At 42.2% G+C, this 14560-nt stretch overlaps 1 protein-coding gene across 1 annotated transcript in view; it reads right to left on the bottom strand.

Moving 5' to 3' along the window:
• TTC39C (tetratricopeptide repeat domain 39C) overlaps nt 1-14560 on the bottom strand; it is a 106637-nt gene that overhangs the window by 19948 nt on the left and 72129 nt on the right. The window contains exon 7 of the mRNA XM_045527559.1: nt 177-270. Coding sequence (XP_045383515.1) covers nt 177-270 — 94 coding nt within the window. The remainder of the gene's footprint in view (nt 1-176; nt 271-14560) is intronic.

Below are 14560 nucleotides of genomic sequence, written 5' to 3'. Positions count from 1 at the left end.
AGACTCGGAGAGGTAAGTGTTGTTGCATGTGCTGTGATGATAATCAAAGTCCTTTCTATTACATAAGGCAACAAGCATTTTGCAAAGACACAAACTGAATGGCAGGAATAATGAAAAACTGCATGAGAAAAGTATTAAACTCCTTTATAACAAGAAGTGGGACATTTCATATTTACCAATTTCATACAGACACACATGTTGAATTTCTCTCTGATCGACTGCAAGTTCCAAAGCAGTGTGGAAAGAAGTCAAGGCACTGTTGATTTGACACTAAGGAGAAAATGAAAATAGAGTTACTGGCTAAGATCTGTCAATAACAGTACAATCATCATAATTCAAAAGCATCTTTTCCCTTAGCAGTTACTTTAAACAGATTAAGCAGCACAGAAGAGAGGGATTTAAAGATTGCTAGGAAAACACTCCAATTTGCCCCATAGAGTTGTGAGATTAACCTAAGCCCAGGGAACTTCTCCTTGGCTTAGGCAGGGAGGGCTCAGCTCACACCCACCTCCTCCTACAGCAGCCTCTTGTGCTTGTACAGAACTTGCTGTATTCTAACTGTTTGCTAATCTAGCTCCTTGCTACTGGTTATGCTCAAAAAGGGTAGGGACTATATTTCATCCTCCTGTGTGAACCCGACCCTGGTCCAGAAATACTCTCCATCTGCACTAAGTGAATGCATGAAGCCACCCCAGTGGCCGTCCACAGTGACCCCTCCCTGTATGAGCCATTCACTCTCCACCAAGACAGCTGACAGTTTGATTCTGCACCCTGGGATGCTGTTCTCCTTTGCTCTGGTCATCAGATCTCCTCTCCCGACACTTTAGAAATTCTCTAAGGATCCAGATTCCATTTCTAACATTTGCATTCACCTAACTAACTCCAATACTGTCTAGAACCCAAAATACTTTTGCATGTCTGTTCTCCTTACTCCTTCCTAGTAAATTACATTTAGTTTTTCACTCCACTAAAGATCTCTTTCAGGGTCTGCCAGCATGATGCCACAAGTACCTGACAGGAACAGCTAAAAAGCATCACTGGGCATTAAATGTCATGCATTATTGATAAGGAAAAGTCTTAAACGCCCGCCGCAGGACCTGACACAGCCTGTTCTCAATGGTGCACGCAGACTCAGAGCATCCTTGTTTGCTCCATCGGCTGCTAGGGCTGCTCCAGCTGCTCTCGCCGCCCACACTCGCTGGGATGTGGCTTCTCCCTTGTCCCTCCTCCTCCTGGACTTCCCTGCTGCTCCCAACAGCCAGCCAGGCAGGGCGAGGGGCCCTGGAGAAGCCTGCAGCAGGTGGAAGACAAACCCCCACCCGCAGCCCTGGGATCCTGCACTCCTACACGTCACTGCAGGAGGCCTCTGGGACACAAAGGGACTGATGAGTCAGCGGGTGATCTTCAGGACAACCGGTGACTCAGGAACACTGTAAGCCAAATGACTCAGGACCCAAGGCCACGGCTGGATCAATAACTGTTTCTGCCCCCAAAGTAACACTCTCCTCCTCCGTTGTCAGGAAGGTGGAACTACAGCACTGAGTCTGTTGTCACCACCCACGAATGCTGACCGAGCAGCCACCGAAGACACACGTCACTGCACCACTAATGCCTGTTCTCACAGAACATCCAGTCCGGGGGACCCTCACAGGGATGTGAGGCCACACTCTAAGGCAGACACTTACTCTAATTGTGACGCTGCCCAAATACAACATGCCAGCGAGGCAGACAAATCAGTCTTCTATGAAGTGTGAGTGTGTGCACGTCTGTGTGTGTGTGTGTGTGTGTGTAGACATCTAGACACTCACAGCACCCCATCTCTAATTTTTCCCTTTCTGGACTGAGTTCTTTTCCTGCATCACACATGCACTCCATTTAGCATATTTATACAGAAACCACAGCACTGGGGGTTCTGCTCTGCACACATCTCCCCACTTCGCTAAATTAATGACACTCAGCTGTCACACAGAGGAGCCTTCTGGATGGGCCATCACCACCAAGCTGCCCCAGCTGTGGGCTCAGTGCATGACAGTGCAAGACCACGCTGTTCTTCAGAGGACAGAAAATTACTCAGTAAACATTTACTGGGCAACCACTCTGTGCCAGGGATCGTGCTAGCCTCCAGAGATAGAAACATGAGTCAAAACAAAGCTTTGAATGCAAGTAAAGGAAAGAGAAATCAAGGAATAACATTTCAACCGACATCATTTCTCTTAACCCTTTCAAACACGCTCTGAGATAGGCACGTATGAATTCCATTTTCAGATGAAGAAAGTCAAGTTCAAAGAGGTCAAGGAACTTGATCAAGGTCAACAAGGTAACAACTGACTGGTATTCCAAATTCTGCTCTGATTGCCACTAACATACACTTCCTGCAGGGAGTCAGTACGCAGGTGTGATTGAGTTAAGGACTTTGCAATGAGAAAGAGTAGCATGGATCTTCCAGGTGGGTCCTACCTGCAATTGGGTCTCCGTAGCATTGACACACACAGAAGAGGAGGAGGCACTGTCACCACAGAGGCAGAGATTGGAATGACACTGCCACAAACCAAGGAATGCCGGCAGCCACCAGAGGCTGGGAGAGGCAAGGAGGGATTCTCCCCACAGACTCCGAGGGGCTGGAAAGTACTGCCTGAGACCGTCTTAGGAGCTTAACAACATTATCCCAAGTGCAACCGGAACTACGGCAGCAACTCTAGCTCCATCCTGACCATTCATTGGAAAATTACAACGAACAGCCGTTAAAATAGGGGAAATATATTTTCCCTTACTTTTCACCAAAATAATTTTAAATAAAAAAATGATCTGTAGGAATTTTTATGATTACAAATTAAAATCACCACAGAAGAGAGAAATAATTATGCTCAAATGGATACTTCATTCACAGTTTAATTTTTAAAGAAATGCACACACTCTGACCTGAAAAGCAGAGAAAATGGGCTAGTGTAAAAAAGCCATTAGGCCAAGAGTTAGTATCAAATAGGCTTTTGTCTCATGAATTATACATGGACATACTATGTCACAAAAGCCACTTGAAGCCCCAGTTTCCTCACTGGTAAAGTAAGATAAACATTGCCTATCTTTTTCTGCTTCCGAATGAAGCCATGAAGAACAAAATGCACAAGTCTTTGCCAAATTAAATGGAACATATTTATTGATAAATTAAAACCGGCACAATCTGTAGCCACGGCATTGTTAACACAGAGACGGGGCCTGTTTTTCCAGTCATTCCAGCCTTCCTTCCTGATAGGCATTTTCTAGTACTTGTAGCAACTGTAAGAGGGGTTTGTTGCTCCATTTATTTTTAATATTTTAAACTTAAAAATTTTTATTTATTTATTTTTAAGAGACAGAGTCCTGCCCTGTTGTCCAGGCTGGAGTGCAGTGGGACTGTGATAGCTCACTGCAGCCTCGCACTCCTGGGCTCAAGCGATCCTCCTGCCTCAGCCTCCTGAGCAGCTGGGACTACAGGCACATGCTACCATGCTTGGCTAATTTTTTTTTATCTTTTGGAGAGATGAGGTCTCGCTAGGTTGCTCAGGCTGGTCTTGAACACCTGGCCTCAAGCTACCCTCCCACTGTGGCCTCCCAAAGTGCTGGGATTACAGGCATGAGCTACCACAGCTGGCCTGTTGCTCCATTTTATTCTCCAAGTGAGCATTGCTGGTATGTAGGAAAACTTTGGATTTTTGCAAGTTGATTTTGTATGTCACTTTATTCTTAGGAGTTCTCATAATTTTTTCTAATTTTCTTGGATTTTCCATGGCAACATTCAGATCATTGGCAAATAATGACAGTGTTGTCTCTTCCTCTACTTGTTTATTAATTGGCTGGGAGCACCAGTTAAAATACTGAATCACAGCAAGCTCAGCACATATCCTTGCTTTATTGCTGTCTTTAATGAGGATGTTTCTTTTTTTTTTTTTTTGAGACAGAGTCTCGCTTTGTTGCCTGGGCTAGAGTGAGTGCCGTGGTGTCAGCCTAGCTCACAGCAACCTCAAACTCCTGGGCTTAAGCGATCCTACTGCCTCAGCCTCCCGAGTAGCTGGGACTACAGGCATGCGCCACCACGCCCAGCTAATTTTTTCTATATATATTTTAGTTGGCCAGATAATTTCTTTCTATTTTTTTTTTTTAGTAGAGACGGGGTCTTGCTCTTGCTCAGGCTGGTCTCGAACTCCTGAGCTCAGAAGATCCACCTGCCTTGGCCTCCCAGAGTGCCAGGATTACAGGAGTGAGCCACCATGCCCAGCCTTTAATGAGGATATTTCTAACATGGCACCATACAGGCTTTTAGTAGATGCCATTTTTTACCAAATGGAGAAATTTCCTTTCTACTTATAATTTGCTAATTTTTTCAAAAATCTGGATCGAGTAGTGCATTCATTAAATACCATTGATAGGACTGTATGGGTTTATCAATTATTTCCGTAATGCAGGAACACATTTCTGAGGCTGAACCATGCTTGTTTTTTTGGAATAAGCCCTACCAGGTTACAATACAGCATTTAAAAAAATACATTGTTGGATCTGATTTGTTAATATTTGTTTAGAATTTCTCTATTTCTCTATTAGGAATGAATGACTTGTAGTTTTTTGCTCAGGACTTTAGTATCAAAATAATGCCAGACTTATAGAACTAGCTGAAAATATTTTCCTATTTTCTATTCTCTGGAACTGTGTAAATAGCTAACTTTTTAAAGCCATACTTTTCAATTGAATAATTAATTTAAAATGCTTAAATCACTAATAATTTTTTTCTTAATGGCCACATAGAACAACAAGGAATATTAAACTTTAGATAAGACTACCAAATTCCAGTGCCAATTTTATAATCGACACCAGTTTGGAACTTAGGGATCTAATTTGTTTTATTTATATTCTCAGGGGATATTGAAATAAATAAATTCATAAAAATATAATGTTCTTAGAAAGGGTATCTGTCATAGAAAATAAGTGTCACCTCTTAACAGTGCTAGAAAATAATCCATAATATTGTTTTCCCACATTCAGAACACACACTCTCACAGTAAGTGGCAATTAATTTTTCCACCAATTTTTTCAGACTCACTAGGAAAAATCCCAGATTTTATCTAGAAGGCACAATTAAGAGTTAAGATTCTATCATAAATATACAAGTATGTACTTTGCCTAATACCCAACACACACATGCGCGTTCTCTGGAGAGAAAGGACACAAAGAAAAAGGAAACATGTACTTGGAGGGATGGAGTGAACATAGGTAACGTTTTCCACACAAGTTTTTAAAAATTCAAGTTATTCTTGCTATTTCCACACTAATGTATTTTCAAAACCCTTTAGAAAGTAAAGATCTCCAAGCATAAATATGAAGACACAAAAAAAGTCTAAATAATTTTCAGTCAGCACATTATGCCAGACTGAAAATGTTCCATATTGTTTTATTCAAAAATTTTCACTAGTAATACCAAACTGAGAGAATTCATTGAACTCAGCTACCTCGCAAAAGGTTCCATTTCCAGAGTTTTTTGCAAAAAAAGTAGAAATGGACACAAGGGCAAGTTCTTTTGGGGATTTGGCCCAGACTATCATGCCAAAGGGACATCAAGTTCCAGCCTTTCCTGAATTTGTAGTGCATGATTCTGCTTCCCAAGCGAGCACTGTCCTTTTGCAATGCCTCCAAATCATATCTAACGGTAAATGACAAAAAAAGCTCACAAACATAAAGTTCTCAGTTCAGAGGTAGGCTGCAGGCATTAAAATAACGTTGGTATCATTTAATTCTGCTGGGTCAAACACCAGAGAGGAGGTAACCGTTGCAGGGACAAATTACAGAACACCATAGTCCCTGTGGCCGCAGCTGCTGGGAGGGAGTCCCCCGCTCCTGTAGCTCTGATGTGCGTTTGCTTTTGAGAAGTTTCAATTCTGTTAGATAAGTAAGTTTGCAGTTTGCAAAGCACAGGCACATTCTATTTTAAGATGTTTTAAGCAACTAGTAAGCAAACGTTTGTTAGACACAGGCAGAATTCATGAGATGCATTTAGAACATGGAAGTACTCAGCAAGTAGAGTGTGTGTGTGTTAGATAGGAAAGGATGAAGAGACCAAGAGATACCTAATATTCATGAGCCACTTGGGTGCCTCCATATACTCGAGACTAAATATACAAAAGCACTAAATATTCTGAATACTAAATATATACATGATAACTTAATATTCATGAGGTCTTAACTTGACCACCCATTGGTGACACCCATTCTAGCTCCATGTATACTCTGCCCAAGCCGTGCATCAGTTTAATTAGGTACAGCCAGGCACACTCAACCCTGCAGGACTCTGATCCATTGTGTGCCACTGGCCCAGGGGAACATGCCCCTGTTGTCCCCCTCTCTTGAACCTTGATGCGGGTCCTGCTAACCACGAGGAAGGCTGACATGCAGAGGAAAGGAGGACACTGCACATCAGGTCGCTCGGCCCCTCCCTCTCGACAGCACCCCGTCCTGAGAGTGCTCACTGAAGCCTTCTCTTTGCCTTTGTGTCTGGTTGTGTGTTCTGCACTGATTTAGTAAACCGTGTGATTCCAGCCCATTTTAATTTGGTGTGAGAATCTTTCTGCTCTGAGACCTCTGGGAGAACTTGCAGACTGTGCACGTGGAAGCCACCAGGGCATCAATGGCATCTGTGTAAAAAGAGAGAGAGAGAAAAACACACAGGTGCCTGTGCAAACACACTAGTTGGCATTAGTTGCCAACTGTTACAGGTTGAATTGTGTCCCCCTAAAATTCATAAGTTAAAGTCCTAACCCCTAGTTGCTCAGAATGGGAGCTTATTTGGAAATTGGGCTGTTGAAGATGTGATTAGCTAAGTTCGGATGAGGTCTTACTAGAGTCGGGTGGGCCGTATTTCAACATGACTGATGTCCTTAGAAGGAGGGGAAATTTGGACACAGCACTGTGCACAAGGACAGAACGCCATGTGAGGATGAAGGCAGAGGTGGGGGTGATGTTTCTACAAGCCAAGAAAGAGCAACGATTGCCAGCGAACCACCGGAAGCCAGGAGAGGGGAACAGAACAGGCCCTTCCCTCACAGTGCTCAGAGGGAACCAGCCCTGCTGACGCCTTAATTTTAGACATCTAGCCCAGAGGACCGCAAGGCATACACTTCTGTCGTTAAGCCACCCAGTGTGTGGTACTTTGTTACGGCAGAGCCCTGGGAGACTAACACACCAACTGTCTGGGGTATCCTTTCTTTGGGAAGCTGTTCACTCTCTCTCATACATGATGGGATGGAAGCATTCTTCTCTGGTGTAAGGGTGAGCACCTGGATCAAGCTAGGCGACAGTGCTGCCCCACCCCTGCTCAGAATCCACCCTAGAGTTCTTACCACAGGTGCAAGGTGGGCCAGAGGGGTGCCTGACTGCATGTGTGTGTGTGTGTGCATGTATTTCAATGTGTGCACGCACAGATGGTACATCTAGATTATTTCCCTCTTAGGTTAGCAAATTATATAGTAATATACATAAATAACAGATCACCAGCTCCAAAGATTTTATCAATTTTACATATGTACCAACAGTTTACAAAGGGCCAATTTCCCTATACCTTTTCCAACCCTGAATGTTTTTTAGTATTAGCCAATCATTTTTCCAAGTGGTTGTAATTTGCATTTCCTTGATTACTGTGAGGTTCTTATTGGTTGTTTGTATATCTTATTTCATGTCTTGTCTGTTTAGGACTTTTGGCTACTTTTCTTTGTCTATGTTTATATTTATCCTTCTATTGTGTTCTAATTTTGTAAGAGCTCCCCCCTTTTTTTTTGAGACAGGGTCTTGCTTTGTTGACTGGGCTAGAGTGCAGTGGTGTCATCATAGCTCACAGCAACCTCCAACTCCTAGAATCTAGCAATCCTCCTGCCTCAGTCTCCTGAGTAGCTGGGACTACAGGTATGAGCCACCACACCTGGCTATTTTTTTACTTTTTGTAGAGACAGAGTCTCACTATGTTGCCCAGCCTGTTCTTGAACTTCTGGCCTCAAGCGGTCCTCCCTCCTCAGCCTCCCAAAATGCTGGGATTACAGGCGTGAGCCACTGCGCCCAGCCTGTCTTTCTGTATTAAGGATACTAACCCTTAATCAATTGTTTCCCATGTTTTTTTTTTATTTTTTGAACTTTGTTTCTATTTTTATAATATAGAATTTTATTTTCATGTCAATTCTATCAATCTTTTGATCAAATTATAACCAATTTTATCAATTTTTTCCTTAATATGCTTTGGTTTTAGAGTTATATTTAGACAGTTCTTGACAGGGGAGATGGAGCTTTTCATACCACGAGGCACGTGGAATCCATGCATATGCATAATTAGGGAACTGTTCCAACGTGCCATATATATGGCTGCTCCCATGCTGACAAAAATCCAGGAGCTACAGAATTATAATGATCATCACACCATAACTGAGAGGGAAAGAGCAAGAGACTGTTCTTTGTATTCATTCATTACATGCACATACACTCATACACACACATAAACCCTGCTGCCTAAGCACTGGGCATTGGTCTAGGCATTTGAGATAAAGCAGTGACCCAATGTCCCTGTCCTCGGGGAGCTTACATTCTCATTCTAAAGGGGGAGAGGCAGACAGTGAACAAATATAAGGGAAGGTCTCCCTGAAAGGGTTACCTCAACAAAGACTCAAAGGAAGTGAGGAAGTGGTCAAAGCAGATATTACAGTTAAAAGTGTCCTAGGCAGGGGCCCAGAAGGTGCAAAGGCCCTGTGGCAGCTGTGTGCTCTGGAGTGTGAGGAAGGAAGGAGGCCAGTGAGGCAGGAGTGGAGTGGGGGTGGGGGTGAGCATGGGGTAGGCGATGAAGCTGCAGAGGCCATGGGGTCAGTTCATACAGGGCCTTGCAGGCCTTTGTAAGAATCTGGGGTTTTACACTGAATGAGAAAGGAAGTTATTTAAGGGTGTCGCACAGAGGCATGACACGACATGACTTATATTTTCCTTATAAAGTCACTTTGACAGATATGTTGAGATAAGGCTGTAGAGCGAGAAGAGCAAAAGCAGAGAGTCGGTCAGGAGATGACTGCACCCATCCAGGAGAAAAGCCATGTTGGCTGGGACTGGGGAGGGAAGAGGGGCAGAAAGTAGTGGGCTCCGACATTCCTAATTCATTAATAAAATTCCATTCGGTATAAGAAAGTAACTGTCCAATGTGAACAACATGAGACAAGAAAAAAACTCAGCAGATAAATAAAAGATGACGTTGACCTTGAAATGTATTTCCCAGGACTGCAGCTGTGAGTGCCAAAGGTCTGGCCCCCACGCCTACTGTCTGTTACTGCTGACAGCACAGACTAATCACAGCTATCTTCATGATTAAATTGTAAGTTTCTTGTAGGCATGGAATTTGCACCCCCCAGAAGGCAATAATTACCTGATTATGTACAAATGATAGGTGTAGTAGTTATATGCTCAGCATCTCCACATCAATGAACAGCAATCTCCATGAAAAATGAGTTATGTAACAGAACCCCCCACTAATGGCCGAGGAGCTGAATAATGCAGCAGTTACAAGATTTCCTCGGCCTCTCAACTGTTATGCACCTGATTTCGACATTTGTAATGGAAAGTGCTTTATACTGGGATTTACAACCCAGACACAATTCTGTCTAGATAGGAAAGGAACAGTAGATAAACCCCAAGTAAGCACTGTGTGCTGCGTGCTTTGTCTTCCTCATGTTACATTATTTAAGGCTGACATCTGCTCCGAATGGAGGTACTGTCCTCTTTTCACAGATGAGGAAGCTTGGCCAGGCCAGTAAGCGGAAGGGCCTATTTTCAGATGAGCCTAGTGTTCTCTCCACTACTCCAAAATGCTTTTAAAATGATAAAAGAGAAATCTGTATGAAAAACAGCAGTAAACATCTTTTTTTTTGAGACAGAGTCTCACTCTGTTACCCTGAGCTAGAGTCCAGTGGTGTCATGATAGCTCACAGCAACCTCAAACTCCTGGGCTCGAGCAATCCTCCTGCCTCAGTCTCCTGAGTAGCTGGGACGACAGGTGTGCACCACCACACCTGGCTGATTTTTTCTATTTTTGGTAGAGATGGGGTCTCAGTCTTGGTCAGGCTGGTCTAGAACTGCTGAGCTCAAGTGATCCTCCCGTCTCGGCCTCCCAGAGGGCTAGGATTACAGGCTTGAGCCACCTCGCCCGGCCAACAACAATAAATTTGAAACAAATGTGCTTATGTTAAAGATGATATCAAAGAATTAAAAATAACAGTGAAGAAGATAATGCAAAGAATTAACAGAAAAGCAAAGACCATAGAAATACAGAATACACTACAAACACAGTCACACTGCTCAAAGAAGACAGCAATTCAAGATAAACAGATAAAGCTAGAAACTCAGGGGAAGATCTAATATGCCCAGAGACTGGTAGGAGAGAAGCAAATAGAAGTCGTAATCAGGAAAGTGACCTTAGAAGTTTCCTAGATCTGAGTGACACTCTCTGCAAAGGATAATATACAGGCAAGATGCTTTATGGGTTTTTTCCAATGAAAAATTAAAGACAAGTTATAAAAGGCAGAAATAACCACAAATAGTTTGTTTGAACCATAAACATTTTTATAACAGCTTTATTGAGATATAATTCACAAACCAGAAAATTCACCCTTTTAAAGTTTTTAGTACATTCACAGAACCACAAACAACATTTGAAAGCTGGAAGAAACCTTAAAAATTGTCTAACCTACTGTTAGATTAGATACTAATCCGAAAGATCCCCTACTGGACCCTTCTAGTCTCCCAGACTACTGCATGAATAGGAATTTTCCTGGCCAAATAAATCGGTTAAACGTGGAATGCCCATGGACTCTATCTTCGCCCTTGGAGAATCCTGGTACAAAACTAAAGTGTCTGCAAAGTGCCGGGATATCCCAATGAACCTGACATAGAACCTCTTTTCCTGGAGCACGTAGGAATAGCCCATCAAATCAGTGCTCCAGGGAAGTTGCTTCAGGAAACCCTGACTTATTCCAACGCCCTGTAATTCCAGGTAAATAAAAACAGCACCAGAGAAGGCCCCCTGGCTTGACTGAGGTCTCACCGCTCTTTCCAAATGGCTCATGTGAAAGTGAAAGTACATTTTTGGTGTTTAAGGCAGAGCCCAAACCAGAAACCAGATCTCTAGACTTGCATAGTCCAATGTTCTTTCCACAATACTACATACCAAAACTGCAGCTTCAAGGCACTATGTCAACAAATTCCTGGGGCTAACAAGTTCTCTATAAGAAACTACAAAGAAATGAGGACTATTACACTAAACAAAGAAAGAAATACACAGATTCAAGGAGCCAGAGTGCCTGAACATTTAAGAGCCCCAAAATCATAAAGATAAACAAATGGAAAAATTCAATTTGATACTATGAGAGAATATAAAATTTCAAAGAAGGGTTTTGGACAAGGGGTAGATAAAATTAAGAAATGCTTTTTTCTAAAACTAGACTCTGTGTCATCCCCCAATGGGAGTTCACCATATACTTATTAGCACTAGAAAAGCGAGAAACAAAAATAATTAGCACATGGACTGCCTGGATATGTGAAACCAACGTTTACAATAACAGAAAACAGCTAGAACACTATGATTATCTTTTGATCTCAAAGCAAAGAAAAGTCTACCCGAAAATACGTAAGCAGAAACGGAAACAAACAAGAACAACAATAAACACAACCCCAAAGGGCAATGAAAAATAATAATACACATGCATCATGTATGCTATTAAATATGAGTGAAACTAAACTCTATGAGAAAGGAGATTGACTGAATTGAGAAACAAAACAGAAGGATCAGCTGCTTCCTGGGTCACTATTCCACCTGCCCCTCCACACCAAGTGCCCCAGCCCCGCTGAGCTCCGACCACCTCCAAATATGTGGCTTTTTCCGTGATCTGGGCTTCTAGGCAGACTCTATCTGCAGACTCGTACTGACTCTCCAAGAACCAGCCCAAACAGTCCCACTTCTGGGCAGTCTTTCCCTGCCGCGGGGCTCGCCCCATGGGTGAGCTGCACCGTGCTTCACGTTCTGGCAGCCCAGTGTTAGGACGCTCCAGGCCCTGTCACCCCTGCATCTGCCTGCAGGTCTGTCTGCCTGCACAGGCGTCCTGATCTGCAACGCGCCTGAGTTCTGTCACTTTCACCTTTGGAGCCACAGCCCTAGGAGCAGCCACAGCGGTGCCATCGTCCTTGCAGCCAGCGATGACCCGCCAGGCCCTCGCTCAAAGTGCTGCATACTGCACGTGCCTCCCAAGATGACCTCAGTGCATCCTAACAGCAAACCTGCGTCACAGGCACCACAGGGGTCCCCATCTCACTGAGGAGGGAAGCGGAGGATTAAAGACATGAAAGGTCTCATCCAAGGTCACCTGGCCAGAGGGGAGGGGCCAGGACTCATCCCAGCAACTGGCCTCGGAGTTTACCCCCGAGTCACGGGCTCCTGCCCGGCAGAAGCGGAGGGCCAACAGACTCAGAGCGGGCCTCACTGCACGATAAATTAAATGATGTAAATAAGATTAATCATAATCAGATAATCAAGACACATGCCAATGAACATTTAATACAACCTTTAGGCTCCCACCCAAATGCTCTCAAGTAAAACAAACAAAAAAATTCAAGCCAAATTTCAAGGAATACAATCAAATCCCTACTCCCAGAACGTAATATTGAATTATTCTAATAAGACAAATATGTTATGATAAAGTATTAAGAAAAACTACAAAACAAGCTAAGAAAAACTAGAGATAAAACGGAAATTAAAAAATGACAAAAAAAATCAAATCTCTCTAAAAACATGATAATCCAAAAGCCTAATTATAAAGTTAAGAAAACACAAATTAATATAACAAAAATAATACCACACTTTTACATATCTGAAACTCAGTTACATGCATAAGAAGTAGTAAGCATAATATAAAACTAAAATAGATATAATAAGTAATTATATTTTAACATAGAAGAAATAAGAATTGATTTCAATAGGGTACTTAACAGCAGTATGTTACAGGAGAATTCTTTCAAACATATAATGGAAGTTCAATTACTTTAAGTGATCTGCTTCTCCAAAAGGTAAAAAAGATATTCTATTAATCAACTCACTTAAAAATAAATCAGGTTTGTTTCTAAAGTCCAATAAGAACAAGCCCCTGAATATTTATATTTACATTTATACTCATACTTAAATATGTATATATATTATTGCTAATAAGTTACATATGTTATATATTAAGTGTATTATATAGATTAATGTAAAACATCGTTAGGGACTGAATGTCTGTGCCTCCCAAAATTCATGTGTGAACTGCTCATCCCCGCTGCGATGGTATTAGGAGGTGGGACCTTTGCGAGGAGACTAAATAATAAGGGCGGAGCTCTCATGAACGGGGATAAATGCCATTATAAAAGAGGACCCTTCTCTCTTTCCCCCCTCCCAGAGCTCTCTAGCCCTCTTTCCCCCACATTAGGATACGGTGAGAAGCCACAGTTTATGTACCAGGAAGTGGCCACACCGGACACTCAATCTTCTGGTGCCTTGATCTTGGACTTGCCAGCCTCCAGAACTGTGAGAAATAAATGTTTGCTGTTTAAGCCACCCAGTCTATGGTATTCTGTTATAGCAGCCCAAATTGAGATGAACATATATATACATACATATAACCTATATATGTAACTTATTAGCAAATAAAAGCAGTGGATGCAATAGAAAAAACACTGGATTAAGCAAGAATGCCTGAATTCCAGTCCTTTCTTAACCTTAAGATAACTATGTACATTTGCACATAGTACTTATCTTCTCAGGACACCTACTTGCTATATACAGGACAGACAGGACAGCTGCATGCAAAAAAAATTATAAAGTCTAAGTGGGAGAAATAAACGGTGACATGACTAAAACAAGAGATATCCTCAGTAATGAGTAAGAAATATTATAAACATAATATCAATTTAAATTTCCCTATAATATATAGAACCTGAGCTTCTCGGTCTTTTGGCTACGATCAAGTGTGGAACTCAAGAAACTAATAGTTAAATATATGTGACAGCATGAATGGATAAAAATAATATATTTTCACATATTATTTAGTATATATTAAAATATATATTTTTAAAGATAATAATGAGGCCGGGTGCGGTGGCTCACGTCTGTAATCCTAGCCCTCTGGGAGGCCGAGGCGGGTGGATCACTCGAGGTCAGGAGTTCGAGACCAGCCTGAGCGAGACCCTGTCTCTACTAAAAATAGAAATAAATTATCTAGACAACTAAAAATATATATAGAAAAAAAAATTAGCTGGGCATGGTGGCGCATGCCTGTAATCCCAGCTACTCGGGAAGCTGAGGCAGAAGGATTGCTTAAGCCCAGGAGTCTGAGGTTGCTGTGAGCTAGGCTGACGCCACGGCACTCACTCTAGCCCGGGCAAGAAAGTGAGACTCTGTCTCAAAAAAAAAAAAAAAAAAAAAAAAAATGATATATTTGTTCTATTTAAGACATATTATAAAAATCACAATTATCGAAGCTTTATAGTATTC

Source organism: Lemur catta, chromosome 16, assembly GCF_020740605.2.
Source record: "Lemur catta isolate mLemCat1 chromosome 16, mLemCat1.pri, whole genome shotgun sequence".
Taxonomy (NCBI): Eukaryota; Metazoa; Chordata; class Mammalia; order Primates; family Lemuridae; genus Lemur; species Lemur catta.
The sequence above is the reverse complement of the archived record's forward strand: the minus strand, read 5'-3'. Positions and strand labels throughout refer to the sequence as shown.